Source organism: Eucalyptus grandis, chromosome 4 (genome assembly GCF_016545825.1).
Source record: "Eucalyptus grandis isolate ANBG69807.140 chromosome 4, ASM1654582v1, whole genome shotgun sequence".
NCBI lineage: Eukaryota > Viridiplantae > Streptophyta > Magnoliopsida > Myrtales > Myrtaceae > Eucalyptus > Eucalyptus grandis.
The window spans coordinates 9,846,369-9,871,089 of record NC_052615.1 but is presented as its reverse complement, the minus strand read 5'-3'; the positions used below and the strand labels follow the sequence as shown (position 1 = coordinate 9,871,089).

Genomic DNA, 24,721 nt, shown 5'->3' with positions numbered 1-24,721 from the left:
AAACCAGTTCCTTGACCAAGGGTGAATTGCACAGAGAATGGGCTTAGATTGCAAGCTCTTCACCTTATATGCCCTAGAATTTAGTGGTATAGGAATAGCATATTACACAATCAAGCTATTCCAAATTCTTCACAAGCAATTAAGTTGATTTTACAGGAGTTTATGGAATTTTCGGACAAGCTTAGAGAGGAGAATAAAGTCAAGATTAGTTCAGTAGCTGATTCTCTTGGGGAAAGGACATCGAGGGTTGAAACTCAATGTAGATGATGCGTAAAAAGATAACAAAGGAGCCATAAGTACTATTGCATGACGATACGAGTAGATATCTAGTAAGGAGGATGATAGGTGGATGTTGTTCATGATAGGATAAAAAACAAAGAGGCAGTGGTGATGAATCTCAAGGGTGCACACGTCTGGTCCGAAGAAAGAAGATCACTATGCTTCGAGATGAAAATTGACCATGGATAAGAGCTAGCTGTAATTCAATCCCCATCCAGATTAAGCGGTTTTTAAGCTTCAGGCAATGAGTATGCAAATCAATTTGGATCAGACTTTCAATTAATTGGAGAACCTTAAAAAATTGATCATCCATGAGGATAATTTTAATTCTAGTTCAGTCAAATTGGCCCTCGCATGTGGCTGGTCTTGGTGATAAAAAAAGATAGAACGGTAAAAAATAAAAATAAAATTACAAACAATTGTCCTCATTAGTGCCAACCACATATTTCGTGGGATGGAATGGCTGATGATAACTGGATCCGCCATACCAGTAATTTCCAATCAAAATTATCTAAAATAACTAAATTTCTAGGGTTGGACACAATTCCTTACGATAAAATCGCATTAACAAAATTGTTCCATTCATTCGAGGGACTATGTTCTTTATCTTGTCCCGCACATTTATTCGTACACTTACAAGCAAGTTTAGTTGGCAGGCCCCTAATTTTGCTAACAACATTCTGTTTCTGTTGTAGGACACACCAACCCTAGTGACGTACTGTCACTTAACACTTGCTTCTTTTAGAGAGACGCTAGACTACATTTCATACATATAGAGAGCCCAAGAACCACTATCACATATGTAGACTCATAATTTATTTTTTCCTCTTCTTCTTTCTTCATGCAGTTGGATAAGAAGCTTCCGTGGCAAGACCACAGAGACCAGCCTTAGAGCTCACATCCTTCTGGATCCTCATGTACCCTTTCTCTCCCCACCCGGTGCCCCACGAATTCTTCATCAGCCAATACTTGGTCCCGCCAGAGCCAGAGGTCTTCCCATACCCGACTGCCGTGACTGCGTGGTCGATGTCGGTCCCACATGAGCCTGTGAACACGCCGCTTGAGTAGAATTGGAAATTATACCCGCCCCCCTCAATTGCCACCGAGACTGGCTGGTTTGCCACGGCCTGCAAGAGGGCCTTCTCGTTGTTGGCCGGCACATCCTGATACCCAGTTATTGAGGCTGCCTGGTTTGCCGTCTTGGCCGTATTGCAGGTCCCGTCAATTCCCTGGTAAGGATAGTTCGCCTCAGTCGTGAGGCCACCATTGCTTACAATGAACTCGAAGGCACTGTCTATGAGCCCGCCCATGCAACCATCATCGTTATCATCACAATCCACGAGTTCTTGCACCGAGAGTGGCACCAACTTCCCCTTCTTGATCATGGTAATCCCTTCCATAGCTGCCACAGCCGAGAATGCCCAACAACTTCCTGCGAAAGGAGATAGTAAAATGAATTACAAAGAGACATATGTACACATGTAGTATGATGGGCGTAAAAGGAATGTAACAGTGAATTATAGATAATATTGTTAGCTCCTATATGCACAATTGTTGCCTCTTTTCAACAGCTTGAGTACGACATGAGAATTTTGACATTTTCGCAGGACAAGTTTTGATTTTCCACTCACCACAGTTGCCTTGATCCTTAACAGGTGTCACAGCCTTCTTGGTTCGCCAGTCTAAGGCAGCTGGAATGGCGGTGAAGTTGGCATACTTGAACGGTTTTTTTTCGCCAGAGGACAGGACCCTTGTGGGCCTCCTCTTGTAGCCGGTGTAGGAAGCGCGGAACTCCTCATTGGTTAGGTCTGCGAACTTATTCACAGCCAGTTTGTACCCCACGTCCTTACCATTATTAAAGGCGTTGATGCGCTTAACGTTCTCTTTAAATATCTCATACCGTTTTGCCTTTTCGACCGCATCCTTGTAGACACGCCCGTGGATGGCCATCCACTCCTCATGTTGCTTTAACAAGTGTTCCTCTTCAAGAGGGCGACAAAGAGTTTCCGAAACAGAAACTATAATGACCAAAAGAGCAGCTGATGTGAGGAATGAGAATTGGTTTTGTTTGGCCATAGTCGTGCTCTGGGTACTGTCTAGGACACAATTGGAGTGACTTGGTGAGTTGTAACTTTCAGTTTGTGCACGACGAACTCCAAATGGGTGTGTTGGGTTTTTATAGACAAAATGCTGCTCAACTGTCGTCACTCCCACTCTCTCTCGATAATGCTTCAGTGGACCCTCTCCTCCTCCTTTGTGCCTGGATAGCTGTTGCGACTTAGACCCCCAAAAATTAAGCTTGCTATTGCACCCTCATCATGGACTCTGGTTGTCATTGACTGATGATTGATTAATCAAAATGCTACCATTCAACATTGTCATGTAGTGCAAAAATTTATGGTTCTAAGAGGCTTGTGCGTTGTTATACGTGGATGTGCATTTGCATCTATGTTTGCCTTCCAATCATCGGCAAGTTATTACTAGTTTTCTAAAGTAAAACAACTAGCTTGGGTCAGCATCTGCTAATAAAATATTATTGATCTTGAAGGTGTGATTCTTTGCCAATGAATTGGTGCCACGTAAATAGTCATAAATAACTGAGATTGGCTGGTGGAGCGCTTCAAGAAAACTGAACTTCTACACTGAAATCATATTTATGACCAATATCAACTTTGGACGACCATTGGCTGAGTTCCCATTTTGCTTAACTATATCAACGTGTTTTCTAGGTTTGGGGTGTTTTCTAGGTTTGGGAAGTGCTTCTAGATTCCTATGTTTGGAAATAAGAATGTAACTCACTCAAGCTCTTGAGCTATTCAAGTTTGACGTAGATTACTCAAATGCTACTTGATTCTTTTGCTCAGAAACTCGTTTGGGAAGTACAAATAAAATAATATATTTTTAGAATAGAAATTGATTTCTAAAATAGGAGGATTATCATTCGCACCGAGAAGAAATGAACAAAAAGATTTGCTTGCCAGGGAAAACAAGATAGTAGTCTAGATTGTTATTTGGGGCCAGTGAATGCTAATAGTGCAGTCCACGTCAAAAAGGTACATATGATATGTGGATATACTTTATGGAAGGACTACATGTAGTGGATTTTTAAGAGGTTATGGATAAAATTGAACAAATAAAAAAGTATAGCAACCCCATTAAATATAGGAAAAAAAGTTTAGTAATTACTCATGTCGTTACTCCTTTTTATCCTCATAGCATTTGTTTTTATGGTGAGAAAACCCAACTTAAAATAGGTAAACTTTGGTCTCATCAAAGTACCTCAATAAATTACATGAGGATCGAAGGTCGGAGAAGTAATGTAGAGTACATAGAAGGAGTTTGGTGTTGTGTCCGAAGGGGAATGCCCAGAAGCCATCCAATGTATAAATTGGAGTCCACGGCCTCTCGAGCAAGCACCTAGATCGCATCGCATTTTCAATCGAAACGTTTTCTAAAGTCTGGTTTAAATCAATATTATATGATTACACATTAGAACCTCTTAAGAGTGTTCCTCCGGTTCTTTTTGCGAGTTTACATGAAATCATTGTAAAAGATTGTGTCAAACATAAGCAGACAACTCTTCCGCTTACCACTGGAAATCTAAAATATAAGGAAATACCATGCTTCCAGCTATAAAATAAAAGTCATGGGGACCTAATGACATTGACGAAAGCTCAGCGCCTAACGTTAAGCGAGGCTTTATTTCAAACTTGTAACCTCCTTATTCAAGGTAGATTTACCACTCTCACTCGCTCCACGAACATAGGTCTCGGTAATTCAAATCGAACCACCTTAATCTTGTTATTTCATTTTTCTATTAATCTCACTATTATGGTGAATTGCACAATCTAATTGATCAACAACACTAATGCATACTCTACTTTTTCTTAATGTCATCCGATCATGAATGACTGAGACATTTAAGTGCTAACTCTAATGACAGGTATAAGAAATCCTAAGTGGCATTTTTTTGTAATAATATAACTAGTCCGCATGGCTCACCAAAGAGTTGAGTCAATAGAGAATAACAAAAACAACATCGTTTTGCCTTTTATTTGAATTTTAATATAAATATTAAATAAATTAAATTAAAAACTTAAAAAAAAGTTGCAGAAGGTGTTGTGTAAGGGCTTTTTCTTCCTTTTTTTAAAATAATTTATTTTTAACTTTAGTTTAATTAATATTTATATTAAAATTCAAATTCAAGGCAAAACGACATCTTTTTTTGGCTTACCTAGCCACATCAATATGCAAAACGATATTGTTTTTGACTTATCTAGCCACATCAGCATGCAAAATAATGTTAGTTTGCACTTGTCTTGTCAAAAAAACCCCATCTCAGCATTTTGGTCAGATGTTCTTATTGTTGGCACTTAACTGATCAATTTTGCTCTGATTTTGACACTTAGGTGTATTTTTTCAAACTTTTAATACTTAAGTGTCCCACTATATTAAGTTTTCGCACTTTAGGTGTCTATGCCTCCAATATAACAAATATAACTTGGATGTAATTGAAATATGGGATACATACGACATAGATGTATAAGTTTGGAATTCTTCATGGTACAAAAAAAGTTAGGGGCACCACCGCCTGTAATGGCGTAGCTGGCTCGGGCTCCCTCCCTCTCACGAAGGGGAGAAGTTCGGATCCTAGAGGCGTCGTTAAGGATTCTTATCTGGAGTGGCTTACGGGGTTCTTTAGGTTACCAACAAAATTTTTTTTTTTTGGGCATTTGTATCTTGGTGAACAAGTTTATGGTTTTAGGCAACACGAAAAGAAAAAAAGAAAAAGAAAAAGAGGGGTATTTGTGTCACAACGGGTATGGTTTAGGGTTTTTTGTTGGTATTTGCCCTATAATCCAGGAGCATCATAAAACTCCAAATTGAGGTGCATATGCGAGGATGTTAAATTTTTCAGTGAAGGTCAGGCTCAAGCTTGGGTTCATAATGGAATTATCTTAAATGTTTTAGTGAAGGTCAGGCTCAAGCTTGGGTTCTCCCTTGGGGATCCCTTTGTCGAGGACTTCAGATTTTTGTTGTTAATTCTCAATAAGTGGTATCAAAATCAATGGTTGATTAGATTGAATAGGTCAAATATGTATATATGGGTAGTTGGTGAATATTTTAAAGCAAGAATGTCGCATATGACTCATCTATCGATGTGAAAAATAATGCGCTTTCGCTAAGTTTGGTTGGGCCAAAGCGATTAATGGGAAGTTAGAAGGGCAGAGTTTTGTCTCTTACCAAACTTGGCGAAGTCAAGGTGCAAGTGCACGGGTCTTAGGCAAAAATTTATGAATACCACGGATGTGATTGAAGTGACTTTGGTTCATATAGACTGATGGGTAATTAATCGAAATGCTATCATTAAACATTGTTATGTAGTGCAAAGATTTATGGTTCTAAGCTGTTTGTTGGTTTTGTGGTGGTCTTAAATTCTAGCCAAAAGCATATCGGTGGTTGATTTCCATTTGTCAATGTTTAGCAACTTAGGCCTACCCCTATGTTTTTGCCTCCATATATATATATATATATATATATATATATATATATATTTGTATCAACATTTTCGACCTTTCATAAACTATATTAGCGTGCTGTTAGTGGATATGTACTTGCATCTATGTTTGCCTTCCAATCATGTGTAAGTTATTGTGATTCATGTTCCTGTGGGAAAGAACTGGCTTTCTTCAATGAAACAAATAGCTTTGGTCGGCATCTACTAATGAAATATTATTAATCTTGAAGGTGTGATTCTCTGCCAATGAATTGCTGCCACGTACATAGTCATAAATACTGAGATTGGCTAGTGGTGCGCAACAAGAAAACTAGACTTCAACGCTGAAATCATATTCTATGACCAATATCAACTTTAGACGGCCATTGGCTGAGTTCCTATTTTGCTTGACTTAGCCATATCAACGTGTCTTTTTGTTTGAGAAGAACTTCTAGATTCCCATGTTTGGCGATAAGCATGCAACTCAGTCAAGCTCACGTGCTATTCGAGTTCGACTTGCTGATTACTCAAGCTCGGCTTGATTCTTTTGAGTTAAAGTAGCTCAAATACTAATTAATCGAGTCTAGCTCAAGCTTAAAAATAATAGCTCGTGAGCCTAATCAAGTGATTCAATCTTTAGGTATTTTAATAATAAAAATTCATTAATAAATATGAACTAAATAAATATAGTACTAGTTTTCAATTATAGCATATTTTAATGATTCCAGCTTGAGTTTGGGTTTTATTGTGAGTTTTGAGAGAGAAACATTATCTAATTGAGTCAAGGTGAAGCTTATTGAAAACTTATGTAAATCAATTATCTACCTTTAACCATTTGATTTGAGTCAGACTCAATCATCGAATTGGTTGTTGACTCAACTCAATTACACACTTACTCCCCTAGTTTGGAAATTTAGTTCGAAACTTTAAGTTGCCAGATTTTGTTTGTGCATAAAAAGTAGGAATAATGATACTGAACTTTTTTTCAATTTTTAATGTGATCTATGAACCTTTTTTGTTTAATAAATTCGTTGAACTTTTATCATTCCAAGCAAAGTAATTTTTCCATTGAAAATCCTAACACTTACTTGATGTGGACATAGTTTCGTTAACTTAATGAAGATTCACTAGGCTGGCATGTACGTGACTTACATATGGCTTCCATGTCAAATATATATAGTCTAGATCGTTATTTAGGGCCAATAAATGCTAATAGAGCAGTCCACATTAAAAAAGTATATGGGGAAAATTGTTCAAAAGTCATAAATTTATTGCATTTTTGTGAATATAGTCTTAAATTTCTAATTATGCCAATTGAGTACTAACCCTTTCACATTTTGCCAAATGAATCAATTCGGTCAAAGTTCATGGACAAAATTAAATAAAAAAATTGTATCGACCCCATTATTATTGAAACAAAGTTCTGGAACTATGCATATCATTACTCCTTTTTATCCTCATAGCATTTGTTTTTTATAACAAGGGAACCCGACTTAAATGGGTAAACTTTGGTCCCGTCAAAGTACCTCAATTAATTAAATGAGGATCAAAGGTTGGAGATGTGATTAGATCAGAAGAGTTTGGGGTAGCGTCCGAGGGGAGTGGAAAACGTTAGAACCTCTTAAGAGTGGTCCTTCGGTTCTCTTTTCAGGTCTAAGGCGAAAAAATTTCTACATTGCTAATAATGTCGACGAATTCAAACTTAAGCTCTCCTTCGAATAAGGTACACGGCTCCTTGGTGCGCCTAGTCAACACTCCCATTGTCAAAACTTTCATTGCTTCTAGATATTCATGTTTCCCCCCTTCTAGATATTGCTTTTTAGGCTCCATATTCTTTGTGGATGAAGGTGGTGGGTGGGGCTGATTAGACCCCACTATTAGAGTAAAATTCCTTATATAATCTATTTACTGAAGGCTCACTAGATAAAGTTGAAATCAGGTATTAAGAATTTAAGCAATGAATTTTAGGTGCCGACAAATTTAAGTTTTGAAAGTAGAAATAAAAAGTTATTTAATAGGTAATTGAAATATTGATCACTGAACATAATTTATTTTTTTACCATACATAAAATTGTGATTATTATAGGTTGATTTGTAACTGACAATATTCTCATTGCCATAAATTACTTCTTTCTACTTAAAAAGTTAAGTAACCCCTACCTACTTACCACGTTAAGTAATTTTCCTGATTTAATGGAATTTTTATGTTGATATTAGTTTTAATCATCAGATAACGTTTAAACTCATTGAGTGCTGAGCTTTTTAATTTTCAGTACTTAATTATATTCTCGATGGGCCATTAGTAATTATAAAGCTTGATTGGCTGCAATTGCAACTGTACTTGGTCAAATACATCAGTTCGTAGGAGAACAGATAAAATTCTAAATCTAATGAGTATTCTACTTTCGTTGAGATTAAAAGGAGAAAGTGAATGAGTGTTGTCTCCACTTTGTAGCATTATCATATTCAAGTCACATCCGTTATAAATATTAATTTATTTTACCGAAATTAGTGCTGGACGCGGCTCATGAAAATCTATTCGAAATGAATTTTCTTTGTTTTTTCTATAATTTGAGAATTCACTATTACTTAATAGATTTAATTAAAGTGTCTCGTGAGCCATATATTATGCATTGCAACTATAGAAAATTTACAGTGCTCTTTTTCTTGTCAGAAAGGAAAAATTACGGTATTCAATGTATTGTTTTTTCTCATAAGGAAAATTCAAAATAAGGGCCTAAAGTATTCTCAATTTATCAAAAAAAGGAACCGAAGTCCCATCATTTTCTTAAAAAAAAGCGTGAAGTGGACTTTGTTTTAATAAAAACTTAAAGTAGCTATGTCAGTCTTAAAAAAGGACATAACATCACTAGCTAGTTAAGGGCATTTCCATCCTTCATACTTTTCTCATTTTCTTTCCTTATTTTCTTTATGTTTTTCCTTTTTTTGTTTTTTCTCTAAAAAAATAGTATAAAACAAAAAGAAAAAAGAGAAAAACTCATAATAAGGTAAAAACTAGGCGGGAAGGCTAGTCTTACCACTTGCGGCCGACGCCCCACCGATGATGGGGTGGCCGCCATAGGCCGGGGAGAGTTGCCAACCCTCTCACTTGTGTGTGTGTGTGTGTATATTAGCCTTTTTTTTTTCTTTTTTTTTGGTTCTATTTTAAGTTTTTTTTTTTTTTTTGGTGGAGAAAAAACAGAGAAAAAGGGAAGAAATTAGAAAAAAAAAATGTAAATGATGGAAATGCCCTTGACCAACTAGTAAGGTCAAGTCATTTTTTGAGTTTGACATGGCCACTTCAATCCTTAATTTAAAATAAAGTCTACTTCAGGCTCTTATTTTAGAAATTAAGGATACTTCAAGCCCCTATTAAAGACAATGTTCACTTCAAGCCTTTATTTGAAAAATTGAGAGCACTTTGAACTCTTATTTGGAATTTTCCCTTTTCTCATAATATATAGAATCATTTTTTGAAAACAGAAATATATTTAGTTAGGATATTTAGAATTAGTGACACTCAATAACAAACTTTGTTTAATAAGGTATAGTTAGAGTAAGGATAACTTTGCTGGACATTAAAGATTGTTCAAAGTTTTCTGAAGTTTTCAACATTTCTCTAAGTTAAAATACGCCTTTGCATCTTCATCAGAAAGGTGCAAGATTTTTAAAATGGGAAGTGCATTTAGAATTGCTCCGCTGTGCTAAGAAATGACGTGATCTTCCATATTATAAACTTAGCAATCCAAGCCTAGTAATCAAGCGAATTGGGTAAGAAAAGTTTCACTCGACAAATATTTATTGGATTTTGCTGAAGTATCCCCCAATCATTCACAGCAATAGGTTTCACCTTGGATCATGAAGATAGTTTCGTGATAAAAAAATTAGATCTGTTACCTCGAAGAAAATAATAGTTGCAATAAATTTGACTAATGCCATAAACTATTTGGTCCTTTGTTGATACTAGAGTTTTTTACTCCAATCCCTTCTGCATTCCTTGAAAATTTTGCATTGAGTTGGCTATTAATATCGGATTTTGACCTTTAAATAGAAGGATCCAGATTGGTCTTGTAGTCCTGCTCTTCATTGCATTCTTCGTATTTAGAAATTAGGAACTTAGACATAAGCAAGATCATGATTTTTTCTTATGCAATCTGACCTGAAAATTACAAAAGGGCCCTAGGCTCATTTGGACCCTCAAGATCAGTTTTGGACTCTCTCCCCGCGCCTACCATCCCCCGACCCCCGTGCCTACCATCCCCGGCCCCGCCCAATCGATATTGACAAAGTGAATTAAAACAAGCCTTAATTCGGAGTCGAATAACCCGATTCCTTTTATGGAACTCACTTTGTATACATCCTATTAAATGCTCAAGGTTACTTGATAGTTTGGCCCCCTAATACTTCCACCACCTTTAAGGTCATGCTTATTTTAACTAGATCTCTCCCTGATGAACCTTGATATGTCGCAAAACAATGTGGCTATATATTGAAAGAAAGTGGATGAGGTTAGGAATGCCCAATACAATTGTCGCCTGCGGAGATTACATGGGCTAAAGATTTGGAAGGAAAGATGAAGGAACAACACAACTTACTGGAATACTTCGGCAGAAATCATAACGGTTCGGTTTGGATTATAAAAAAATCCAATCCAAACCGAAACACAGCAAAAGCCCTTTAGTTTTCACTCTTCCTTCCGGTTTTCACTTGTCTCAGAGAAGCCATATACATCGCTTCGTCTACTCCCAGACAACAACCCCATTTAGTCCTCCTAATGGCCATGGCGGCCACCAACATCCTCTCCCTCTACTACCCTCCACAACCATCCAGTCCCCAAAGGCCCCACCCCACAGCTCGTCCCCGACCATCTCCTTCACCAGCTCCACACCATACGCGCCTCCAGCCCCAACCCACCCTCCACCCCGACCACCACAAACCCCACTAGCACCATCCCCTCCGATCTGCTCCTCTAGTCCCAACTTGAAGGCGAAAGATCGAGCCTCAGAGTTTGCTCCACACAACATTGATTCCTTCGATGACTTGGGAAGATTTTGTTATGGCCTTACTATGCCATCGATGGATCTAGCCTCAGTTTTTGCAACTTTTGTGGTAGTCTCGAATGAGGTGAACCGAAGGAAAGGTGGAACAATGGAAGGAGGAGGAGGGACCAATAAGAAAAAGACACCAAAAACCGAAAGTCTGAACCAAACAGTCTTTTCGGTTTGGGTCCACTGTTTGGTTCCGAATGACCATGCATCTTTAATGTTCAGTTTAGTTCAGGTATTAGGAGTCCCCAAACTGAACCGGATCATTGATACGCCTACTTGCCCTCTCTCCCAAAAACCTGGGTTTGGCCTACTCATGAGGACGTCTAAAATCGGATTGAGCGACTAAAGAGGAAGCGGATGAAGCGTAAGCGAATCCTTCTAATTTGGCCCCACAGAATGATTGGACTAGTCAGACCTCCCAATTGTATTAGCATGTCTACATTGCAATTTCTTTATGAAAACCAACTGTAAGAACTTGTCGAACTAATAAAATTGCAATGTTTTTATTTTTTTTTTTTTTTTTTATTTTTTTTTTTTTTTATCGCGATGGGTTTTCGATTGATCGTTGTGGGATGACGTCTTTGCATAAGATTTTTGAGTTGCTAAGATAGGCAGTTTTCCAAGTCCCTTATTAATGAAATTTTGTCAAAAGACTGAATTCTCACAAACAATAGATGTCGAGGACAAACATATTATTGCTCAGTTTTCAATATTTATCTTCCCTAGAAGGAGGGAATACCTTCTCGTTGCTTTATGTCCAAGGGATGCCAAGGTCCACACGAGGTCTCGGATGAAGCATTTTAAAGTCATACTTAGGACTCCGTCTTTCATTATGAGAGACAACTTTATTTTAAAGATTTCATCTTTTAGTTGTGCATTAATAATATTTACAATTTTTCATCCTTGATTTGTCATTGCTTACCCGCAATCCAGACACATAGCAGGTAAGGGCAAGAACTACCAAGAGGGCATGCTGGACCAAAAGAATGAGTTACACGGCATGCTCGTACGAGACAACAGGAAACAAGGGCATCGCCAAACTGGAAGAACAGTTCAATGCATTACAAAGGTTGGTAATATCGTAGACAGTCGAGGGTCTCTCACACGATGGTACATAATGGTTGGGACCAACAAGACAGGGACATCGGTCGAACCGTTGGAAGCTTTCATGCAGCAATATAAGTCCGAATTTTGAGGATGAAATTTCATTGAAACAGAGTAAAATGTAATATTTGGTGCCTTTTGATTGGGTGGTCACGACCTCCGGGAGAAGGGTTAGACCATCTAGGGGTTTGATTAATAGATTATTATGCCTACACTTAACTCGGACTCTCCTGATCTCTTATCAACTTGTGACTTATACTCTAAGTTCTTAATATACAAATGATTTTCAAGTAGAAGTTGCCACTAATATATTTTTTGGTAGATTGATTAAAAATCTAAGTAAAGTAACGGGAGAATTACTTCACTCCTGCAAACTAAAGATTATAGGAACATGGACTTGAGTACGTTAGATTTCACCTAACGCCCTTTCAATACATTTTCTCTTTTATTTCAGAAAAAAAAATTGCAGACAATTTGCATTACTTACTCCCTAACATGTGAGGTAATTAGGCAGTTGTGCAACCAATACTTAACACCCAATAACGAAAGCGTTAAATAAATTGCAAAGAAAAGGAGGAATGAGTTACCTTGAAGAAACAAAACATCTGCAAGTGTTAGCTAGAAAATCACATCATCTTGAATATAATTTTTAATTTACGCGCAATTTCACTCAAATATTTTTCGGTTTTCTCTCATTTAATGAAAACCATGCTTTATACAATGTGTGCTACTAACCTAACCTGACATGCGACATAAGTTATTTAAATGTCCTAACCCTAACAATGATAAAATATATTATCTCAGCACAACACACAATTTCCTAAGTATATGAACCTAAACATGACATAGGTCTAATTAAATGAAACATGCAATTTCTAAACTGACGTGTGATTTTTAACCATCCACAATTTAAATGGCATGCACATAATGATGTGGCACATGACATAGCAATATGATATGACCTAAATTACATGACATGCATGTGATTTTTCTTTTGTATTTTTCCATGATTTTTTAAAAAACAAATGCAACCTATCTTGAAAAAATCTACTTTAATTGTATCTAATTTTTTTGTTTTCTTAAAATGAACAAAATCAATTCAAACCAAACAAAGATAAAATAAATAAATCCACATCAAATACGACACCAAATCACCAAATCACACAAGATATTATCTATGTCCACTTAATTTTGGAAATAAATGGACAGCGGGGCGCGTGGGTGAGGCGGACGGCGGCGAGCGGCGTGACTCCAGCGGTGGCTTGGCGTGCGACGGCGTCTAGCTTCCTCTTCTCTGCTGCTGGTGGCGTCGAACACAACAAGGAGGGAGGAAATTAAGTGCTTTGGTCGACCAAGGGAGAGGATGAGGGAGAGAGGAAAGAGAGAAGCAAGAATGGGGACCTACCATGCACATTTCTTCCACAAGCTTGTCCCTAAAGACCTTTCTTAGCCAAGTATCTTCCTTGGCTGCCATTGAGCCATCAATGCTCACCCACAACTCATGAGATGGTCCATTTTGGCTAGGGGGAGGGGGAGCTACGAATTTCCAAGCAATTGGCTTCAATTGGTTGGTTAATCTTGCTCAATCCATCCTCATTTGGTCTCCATAATTTCATTTGGCACCTCAATATTTCAATTGAAATTTTTCCTCACCTCTTGCATCCTAAATTTGCGATAAAAAATAATCTCCAACATTTTCTGAACAAAAACGGTCATAAGTTGACTTTTTTTCCAAAAAGTCTCGGGCTTCAAAAAAATCTTCTGAGACTGAGTTGACGTTTCTAGAATTTATTGTGACATAACATGATTTTCAATTTCTGAAATTGGACTTGAATTCGCGGTTAATTTCCATTTGGCGCGTTTTTAGCATGACCTAAACTACCGAGTAATTTTAAGAGATTTTTAGTGCAAATGACCTGTGATCGATTTTCTTCGAACCACAATGAACCCATTTGACACATTGGCGACTCTCGATTACCGTGAAAATCTCGAGATTTCAATTACGGACATAGGGTACCAAAACGATAGAAAAATCAGTCTAGTGTCGATTGACGAGAATTTTCCAATTTAGTGGTGTCACCCACGATTAGCCAGACTTCTCAGTCAAACCGACCTATCTTTAATCTCTAATCAATTTACGTCTGTGACGTAATGATCTTGGCAGATGAACACGGTCGAGCAGCCGATTCCTAGTCGAATCCTCAAGTCTATTTGCCTTAAAATTCTTAATGGCTTTCTCAGATAATTTAATTATCTCAAGAGTGATAAGCTCTGAGAAAAATCCTATAGGAGCATCGATGAAATGCCCGATTTATTCTACTGAAAATAGGACTAAAAATCCAGGATGTCACAACTCTTCCCCTCTTATAAAAACTTCATCCTCGAAATTTAAACATTTACCAATTCTTAAATAAGAATGTGGGGGTATCGTCGTCTTGTCTAGTCTCACTTTCTTTGGTTGCTTCTTCAGTCCCGTGGTGTTGTCAAACCACTTTGATCAAGGAGACCATCTTGGTATATAGAATCCGATCTGAACCGGGCTTTTCACGCACGATACTTGGTCATCCACGTCTAATTCTTCAAGATTTAGCACGTGGGTCGGGTTGGGCTCATACATCTTTAACCTCGACACATGAAAGACGTCATGCACTCGCGCCTACTTCGGTGGTAATGCAAGATGATACACTAGGATCACAATTCTCTTTTTAGAACTTCAAAGGGACCTACGTATCTCGGTTTCAATTTTCCCTCCTTGCTGAAGCGCAAGGCATCCCTCATTGGTGACACCTTCAAAAAGACGCAATCACCAAATTTGGAACTCTAAGGGTCTTTGATGCTCAATAATACAACCTTTCTGACGGCTCTGAGCGATCCATAATCTGATTTTGATCACGGCAATTGCAATCATTGATTGCTGAACTGACTCTGAGCCTGTGATTTTTCTTTGCCTATTTTCCTTTCAACAACTAAGGTTCTGCACACTTTGCTCTTCAAAAAGAACCATATGATTGTTCTGCTAAAACTAGGAATCCTCAGGTCTAGATCTGATATAAATTCGTCACTGGCACTCCATGTAGACGAATTACCTGACACACATACACTTCTGCATGCCTATTCAAACCAAGATATTTCCATACTGTACTGAAGTGAGTCGGCTTCATCAATCTATTGACCACTATCCCAAATGGAATCATTACCCCTCTAGTTCCTTGACAAGCTTGTCACAAGGTCAGTAGTGTTGTGCATTCAATTCCACTCTAGGGTCTCGAGGGGTTACAAGAGTCCTCTCGGTTTACAAAGCTGTGCCTTGATTCTAATCTGAGCATCCGGCTCAATTCTGAGAGCGGCTATAAGATTTGGAAGGTAGCCCATCTCAAATTTAAAAATCGAATCTCAAACTTTCTCAAGTAAGGTTCATACCTTAACTAGCATATACACATTTAAAGACTCTCAATTTATTGCATCAGTGACTTATTTGGTTCTTCTAGGGTGACACCAGATATCTCCATCCTAGTCGTTCAAAATTCTAATTCACATCGCTATTTCGTTTTAAATTACTTTTGGGAGAATAAACACTGGAGACTTTCTTGGTCCATGAAGATCCAAGACCTTTCTCCACATCACTAACATCTCCAAAACTTTAGGGCTAAAATTTATGCTACGAGTCCTAAGTCATGCGTCGGGTGACTTAGCTCGCGAGATCTCAACTGACGGGACGCGTATGCAACAATCCTACCATGTTGCATCAACATGCAATCTAATCCCCTAAATGATGCATCACTATAGACTTTGCATCCTCCAGAACCATAGGGGATGGTTAGCACAAGTGCTATAGCCAGCTTCCACTTGAGCTCTTGAAAACTACACTCGCGCTTGTCTATCCACACAAACTCTTCTTCTTTCTTCAGAAGTCTAGTTAATAGCGACACAGATTCTGAAAATCCTTTGCCTGAGTTCACGTGGTCTAGGAACGTAATACGAGTAAACCAAAACTCGCATTTGCTAAGCTTAGCATCCAATCCATGAGTCCTTAGGGTCTGAAGTACCATCCTCAGATGACTCTCATGCTCCTTAGCACTCCTCAAATACATCAAAATATCATTGATGAACACAATCATGGACTGATCTAGGTATTTCTTAAATACTCAGTCCATCAAATCCATGACAGCAGCTGGAGAGTTTGTCAGACCAAATGGCATTACAATATTCTCATAAAAGCCATATCAAGTACGAAACGCTGTTTTCAGTATAACATTATTCTTGGTTCTCAACTGATGATAGTCTATCCTTAAGTCGATCCTTGAACACATCGACCTTCTTTATAACTAGTCACACAATTCGTCAATCTTCAGCAATGAACACTTGCTCTTGATAGCCACCTGATTGAGTCGACTATAGTCGATGTACACTCACAACGAACCATCTTCCTTTTTCTCACAAACAAAACTAATGCTTCCTAAAGCAATGCATTGGCATGTATAAATTCCTTATCCAGTAATTCTTCACATCTGTACCATCAATTCTTTTTACTCAAACAACGACATCCGGTAAAAAGCTTTTGTTGAGTGTCTCGACCGATTCCGACTCAATCGCAAATTCTACCTCTTTCATTGACGATAGGCCTGACTATCCCTATGGCAACACTTCTAGAAATTCTTGGACTACTTAGAAGTCCTCAATTTTCAGTTCTTCAATTTGTCTTGTCTATGACAATCGCCTTGTAATCTTGTCAACCTTCGTCTAACAAACGGGTTGCCTTTAACTAACGAAATTGATGAAATCGAAGATTCTTTTCGACTCCTAATAAACTCGACACTTTCACATGCTAATGGACTAAGCTGGATTACTCCATGACCTTTATTCATTACCACAAGATGCTCCATGAGCCCCTTCTATTCATGTGGCGTTAAAGTTACATCTCAGCAACTAGTCAAGCACGACTATAGCTAGTGATTCTCCTTTCTTCGACTTTATTTCAACAAATTGAAATTCGACAAACTTAGTCCAAAGCTCTGCTACGCTAATTTGATAAGATTTCCTCAAGAACATTCTTCCTCTGATTGGTGCAGGGTTGGTTCCATTCCTATCCCTTTCGCCATTCTAGTGGCATCCTAACTATAGTAATGGCATCTATGCTCCTTTGGACTTTTACTAACCGTACTTCACCTGATGGTCATGCTGGCTATAATCAAAGTACACTCCAGTTATATTAGGACACTAGATTGATCCATGCTTCATTTCACAACTTTAACACACTTCTGGTGAGTCCTCTGTCTCCTATCGGGTGACAACATGCACTCTTACTAGCACTAAGGTCTGTCCCAAATATCCCTATGCGCGTTCTGCGCGCATTCACTTTGGTTTGTCCCATGAGCGGTGACAGCAACCGCTGTCGTGGTCCCATCGACCTTCTGGTACAGTTTCTGACTAAGTAACCCTAATGGCCACGCTTGAAACAAGCACCCGTCCTAAAATGGTACGAGGCATAACCACGTTGTCTCTTACAGGCACGACATACTCTATTCTGATTCAGTACTGACTTATCTATCCCCACCTTTCCTGCTAGGCGGAATAGAATACTTTTCTCCCAACATCGGTCTTTTCCCCGACCGATTTCCATTTCTGCTGGAACTGAATCTTAACTCAGACATAACGGTTTGCTCTCAAATCACATCTCCATGTTGGATTTCAGTAGGTGTGGCAACAACGGCGATTGCAGCTCTGACAGCGGTCATGACAGTGGCAACAACGGCGACTTGATCCTGAACTTGTTAACTCAACAAGTTCCCAAGGATCACTTGCGCCTGAACGATCTCGTCAAACCTAGGATCGCTTAGTGCTGCTACACTAGTACCGGCTTATAGCAATCTTCTTACACTCGCATTGGCCTGAGCCAATGCTTTGCCACCATTGCCTCGGGCACCGATCCTTGTCGGTGTTCCACCCCGAGTCACAAAGGTTACAACCCTCTTACTAGGAGTCCTTAGCGCCTGATCACTCATTCTACAGGATCTTTATAGAAACATGTTTTCTAATTCTAATACCATATTAGAATTTGAGTGACCCACACAAACAAGCAACCAATCAGCTAGCATCGACATGCACGGACATGAATTTAAATGTCTATCCTACCACTATCCCATGGTCCATCGCACCTTATCACTCCAATCCCTAATCATTGCTTTGATACCATAAAAAGGGGATGTCACACCCCAATTCTTGAGTATGCACACATCCCTTACCTTGGTTGATTAAATAGCGACGTCCCAAGATGTATCGCCAATCCTTTCTGTTTTTATACGCATGCAGAAGCATATAATAATAATCCCCAGACAATAAAGCAATGGGATAGAAAAGTAGGACTTCAAATTTCCACTTTAAAAGCAACCACCCTTATATACATTGCAAACCATAGTGCAAATATATAGAAGGCGAATTGTTAAGTCGAGTTTTAAACCACAAATTCATAAAACAAGGTCTGCAAAAGGGTAGAAGGGGAAGCCTGAAGAATTGACAACCCTATTCGACTAGTAAGTCATAGGGCAATTATCTTTTGATGGGAGTCGATTCCATCTTGCAGACCCTGTTTGGGGAACTAGTGGTTTAAACCTGACTTAACAATTCGACTTGTATATATTTGCATTATGATTGGCAATGTATATAAGTGTGGTTGTTTTCAAAGTTCGATTTTGAAATCCTACTTTCCTATCTCATTATTTTATTGTTTGGAGATTTCATATGCTTCCGCATGTGTATATTAAAATGAAAGGATCGGTGATGCGTCTTGGAACGTCGCTATTAATCAACCAAGTTGAGGGATGTGTGTGTGCCCAAGGATTGAGGCGTGACAGGTTCTCCCTAGGGATCCCCTTTGTCGAGGACTTTAGATTTTTGTTGTTAATTCTCAATAAGTGGTATCAAAATTAATGGTTTATTAGATTGAGTAGGTCGAACATGTATAGATGGGTAGCTGGTGAATATTTTAAAGCAAGAATGTCGCATATGACTCATCTATCGATGTGACAAATAATGCGCTTTCACTAAGTTTGGTTAGGCCAAAGCGATTAATGAGAAGTTAGAAGGGCAGAGTTTTGTCTCTTGCCAAACTTGGCGAAGTCAAGGTGCAGAATGGAGTAGAGTTTATATTCTTGTAGAAGGATACTTGCATTTAGGGGGAGGGGGCTGAATATAGTAGATCCACATGCGAAACAAAAAAAATTCTAAGGTGCAAATGCGCGGGTCTTAGGAAAAAAATTATGAATACCATAGATGTGATTGAAGTGACTTTCGTTCACATTGACTGATGGGTGATTAATCAAAATGCAAGCATTAAACATTGTTATGTAGTGCAAAGATTTATGGTTCTAAGCGGTTTGTTGGTTTTGTGGTGGTCTTAAATTCTAGCCAAAAGCATATCAATGGTTGATTTCCTTTTGTCGATGGTTAGCAACTTAGGCCTACACCTATGTTTTTGCCTCCATATATATATGTATCAACATTTTCGACCTTTCATAAACTATATTAGCGTGCTGTTAGTAGATATGTACTTGCATCTATGTTTGCCTTCCAATCATGTGTAAGTTATTGTGATTCATGTTCCTATGGGAAAGAACTGGCTTTTTTCAGCAAAACAAATAGCTTTGGTTGGCATCTGCTAATGGAATATTATTAATCTTGAAGGTGTGATTCTCTACCAATGAATTGCTGCCACGTAAATAGTCATAAATATTGAGATTGGCTAGTGGTGCGCAACAAGAAAACTAGACTTCAACGCCGAAATCATATTCTATGACCAATATCAACTTTAGACAACCATTGGCTGAGTTCCTATTTTGCTTGACTTAGCCATATCAACGAGTCTTTTAAGTTTGGGAAGAGCTTCTAGATTCCAATGTTTGGCGATAAGGATGCAACTCAGTCAAGCTCACGTGCTATTCGAGTTCGACTTGCTGATTACTCAAGCGCGGCTTGATTCTTTTTGAGTTCAAGTAGCTTAAATACTAATAAATCGAGTCTAGCTCAAGCTAAAAAATAATAGCTCGCGAGCCAAATCGAGTTATTCAATCTTTATGTATTTTAATTATAAAAATACATTAATAGATCCGAACTAAATAAATATATTACTACTTTTTAATTGTAGTGTATTTTAATGATTCCAGCTAGAGTTTGCGTTTTACTCTAAGTTCTGAGAAAGAACCGTTATCTACTCTTAACTATTTGATTTGGGTCAGATTCAAGCATCAAATTGGTTGTTGACTCAACTCGATTACACACATACTCTCCTAGTTTGGAAATTTAGTTTGCCAGATTTTGTTTGTGCATAAAAAGTAGGAATAATGATACTTAACTTTTTTTCAATTTTTAATGTGATCTATGAACCTTTTTTTGTTTAATAAATCCGTTGAGCTTTTAAAATTCCAAGCAAAGTAATTCTTCCATTGAAAATCCTAATACTTAGTTGATGTTGACAGAGTTTTGTTAACTTAATGTTGATTTGCTAGGGTGGCATGTACGTGACTTCCATATGGCTTCCATGTCACTCACACACACACAGACACACACACACAACAAAAACATTTCTTGACTAGGGAGAACGAGGTGTTAGTCTAGATCGTTATTCTTAGCCAATAAATGCTAATAGAGCAGTCCACGTCAAAAGAGTAAATGGGAAAAATTGTCCAAAATTCCATAAATCTATTGTACTTTTGTCAATATAGTCCTAAATTTTTAATTATGCCAATTGAGTGCTAAATCTTTTCACGTTTTGCCAATTAAGTTCATTCAGTCAATTTTGATATGAAATGGTTGATATTGACAATTTTTACTAATATTTTAATTTTTTTGCATTTTTATATTATTTTTCTTTTCATTTTCATTTATTTCCTTTTCTTTCTTTTTCCTTTTCCTTCTTTAATTGTTTTTTTCCTTATTTTTAAGGCTAGGAGGGGGCCATCGGCCACTTGTGGAGGCCTGGCCACCCTTGCAGACCATTGGGTGAAGATTAGCCCTCACCTAGTGGCTAAGGTTGTTGAGCCTCAGTGGCTGAGGTTGTTGAGCCTGTGGCCAGCAACCACCTTCTAGGCCTTAACAATGAGAAAAGACACCCCCAAAAAAAAAAAAGAGAGTAAAGAAAAATAAGATATTAATATATAAAATTTAAAATGTCCATGTTAGTGTTGGTAATGTCATGTTAGATGGCCAATGTTCACATGAGTGGTTTCCGATCAAAATTTGCCGAATGGACTCAATTAATATAATAAAAAAGTTTATGAATAAAAGTGTAATAGATTTAGCATGCAAATCGTGAGTATTATGAATGTCTATAACATCGACATGGCATGAATGACTCTTAATGAAAAGCAATTATGTGCAATGCAAATGTGAAATTAAATGTGACGACAAGATCTAAAGTATCCTAAGAAAATGTAAATTTATAAAAGAGAAATAATTTGGTAATAGTCTTTAATCTATGTGAAAATAATAGTCTATTCTAAATCATACAAAACTAAATAACAAATAATTATAAAATATTATGGGGCTCACTCTTTCGCGAATTTGTGGCTTACAACAAACTGCTAATCTCACCGTATCCCAAAAAGTATTATGCTAACAAAGCTGTTCATAAAAATCCCAACATGGACAGAAAAAATAGTAATATTTAATTCCAATGTTCCAAGTTCAGGTTCGATCAAGTGTTCACCCACATATGTTACCTAATAACGCCACTAGGCTGAAATAAGCTCAAAATTCACGATGCATAATCCAATCAAACTACAATTTAAATCTGGCCAGCAAGAATTTGGCATTAATTCTGCCCAGTTCTGTGCTTGCAATAGGCATGCAATCCACTTAAGATCAAGCATTACTAATTCGACACCAATTGGGCTTAGCTCCTCTTCTATTCCAGTATGCAAACCTCATAATCGGTTGCTATCAAAAACCTGCTCGGAAATAAGCTACAATTTATACCTGACTGATGACTGCATTAGATCAACGACTCGGTGACATGGTTTAGGGTGGAGGCTTGTGAAGAGCGATGGCAACCATGAGGCAACCGCCGTTCTACAGTTCAGTGACGACGATGATTTGGCTTCAAACAGCAAGTGCAATAACTCAGCTTGCTAATGCCTAAGTTCAAGGTAACTCACAAATCCAGAAGATATACATCAGAGAGGAAAATTCGTGCACTCGATCAGCTCCAAATCTCACTTGGAGAAGAAACTACCTGGCGGGGATGTGGCAAGTCAGTGTCAACCACGCGCGGTGGAGGCAATCTTACAACTCCAGAGGTTCAGGAACAACAAAACCCGAATGGACTTGATTGAACCGGACAACTCCATTGGCACGACAGTCCACAGCAGCAACGAATGGTGATCGGAAAGTGTCTCGTGCTTGATATAAGTGGCGTATACGAAGGAAATAAAGATCCAAGAACGGGTGAAGATGGGTTGGCCCGTGAAAGATGAAGAAGTCGCGTGATTGGTGGGGTCTGATCTGCAAAATTGGAGTGGTGGAAGATGGTGCTAACTGTCATATTTGAGCAGTTTTCGCCCCTGATGGGCAGAGGTGGGAGCAGTATTTTTTTTAACTTCCCACCATCTCATTTGTAATTTCCTGCCATCTCATTCTCGTTATTGGAAGTTAAAAACTTTTGATGATCTGCTATCTACAAGAGGCATAAGTTCTCTAAAAAGATGATGTGAAAAACAGAACTCATTATATTAAGGCTTCCATTGTTGCATTGAGAGGGTAATTGACATTTGCATTGTGGCAAAAGAGTATTTTCCTTGTGACCATATTCAAACCATTATTGAGATGTAGTTTCATCCATTGTGGTGATTCAACCTATACTCCTGATCAATTCTCTTGTTATTCTACCAGAGATAAGTAAACTTTTGAGAGCTTAGACCATGTAAAATAATCTAACACTAACGATGATAGTGATAATGGAAATTAAGTGAGGAGGATGATGATCATGGTAGCATAAAAAACAACATAGAGGCTTTTCAAACCTAAATGTTGGGGTTTTTTATGAAGCAATAAGAAAAGCGGCGAATTAGGTTTTAGACAAACCAATGATTTCAACAATATTTCCATCCTCAAACTCAGTTAGGGACTGATATAAGATAGAGGCAAGTGAGGGAAAATATTTCCGGAGATACAGTTTTTGAAACCACGAGGTTAAGGCATCAGCATCTCAATTGTGGAAGGCAATCATGAACCCTAGAGAAATACTCAAATTGGAAATCTTTATCAAGTGGGGACAATCAATTGGGTTTAATAATTACCTTTGGATCCCACAAGTCCCAAATCATTTACGCGGAAATTCAAAAAGAAACTTCAATCCATCTAGTTATAGAATATGGCCCGTTTGGTTCAATATTTACAATAGGCTTCAGGACTCTAAAGTCCCTTAGCCAAATGCATTTGCATTTAGCTTGTGCTTTTGCTCAACTTTGAGAAAATACAATTGTATCTCCTAAGAGCACTAAAGACCTTTAGCTCAAAGCAAATTCGGAGGTCCTTTGGGAAATTGCATTCTCGGAATGCAAGTTTTTGCCCTTGGTTACTATGCATCTTCTTTGAACCATCGCACAAAAAAGCCAATTAGAGGCCGACGACCACTGACTAAGGGGTCATGCAAACCAACAACCACCACCTGGGGGTCGCCTAACCCCAATGAACACTGTTGGACCTCAGGCGACACCTGGGTTGCGTGACCTAGGTGACTATTGGCTTGAATTATGCGACCCAGGCAACACCTGAGGTGGTGTTGCCTAGATCGTGCGACCTTAGGTAGCCTTGCTTGAGGTGGGTGACCTTAGGCGAGGCCATTTGGTGGCTAGATCTAGCCGTTCAGCAGCCAGATTTGGTTGTCAGTGGCTAAACTCAAAAAAAAAAAAAATCTTTTTTTTTATTTAGTAATAAATCCTTTACAAATGCAATTTTCACCAATTAACATTTAAGTCAAAGTTATTTTTCAATACACTTTAAAATTACAATTTACCAAACACTATTTGCATTTTAGAGAACCTCTATAGCTCAAAGATATTTGTATTTTCCCAAAAACATTCCCCAAAAACCAAACCAAACTGGGCATATGCCCCTTGATTCAGATTTTATGGAAACAAAGTTCATGGGGGTGTCACCATCTGCTTGGAACTTCACAACGCAAGAGGAGATGATAAACCAGTTCCTTGACCAAGGGTGGATTGCACAAAGAATGGGCTTAGATTGCAAGCTCTTCACCTTATATGCACTAGAATTTAGTGGTATAGGAATAGCATATTACACAATCAAGCTATTCCAAATTCTTCACAAGCAATTAAGTTGATTTTACAGGAGTTTATGGAATTTTCGAACAAGTTTAGAGAGGAGAACAGAGTAAAGATGAGTTCAGAAGCTGATTATTGGGGAAAGGACATCGAGGGCTGAAACTTAATGTAGATGGTGCGTGAAAACATAAGAAGGAGCCATAGATATTATTGCTTGACGATAAGAATGAATATCTAGTGAGGAGGACGATAGGTGGATGGTGTTCACATTAGGATAAAAACACAGAGGCGGTGCTGATGAATCTCAAGGGGGTGAACACGTCTGGTCCGAAGAAAGAAGATCCCCATGCTTCGAGCTGAATATTGACCATGGATAAGAGCTAGGTGTAATTCAATCCCGATCCAGATTAAGCGGTTTTAAGCTTCACCCGATAAATATGCAAATCAATTTGGATCAGACTTTCAATTAATTGGAAAACCTTCAAATCCATGAGGATATGTGTAATTTGAGTTCAGTC

At 38.2% G+C, this 24,721-nt stretch overlaps 1 protein-coding gene across 1 annotated transcript; it reads right to left on the bottom strand.

Annotated features, from left to right (window-relative positions):
• Positions 1–847: 847 nt before the first annotated feature.
• LOC104442614 (senescence-specific cysteine protease SAG12) lies at positions 848–2,420 on the bottom strand. The gene is made up of 2 exons (XM_010056018.3): positions 1,911–2,420; positions 848–1,711 (listed from the first exon to the last, which is right to left on the bottom strand). Exons 1-2 carry the CDS (start codon positions 2,353–2,355, stop codon positions 1,119–1,121), a joined length of 1,038 nt encoding a protein of 345 aa, XP_010054320.2. The 5' UTR covers positions 2,356–2,420; the 3' UTR covers positions 848–1,118.
• Between the last annotated feature and the right edge of the window lie 22,301 nt (positions 2,421–24,721).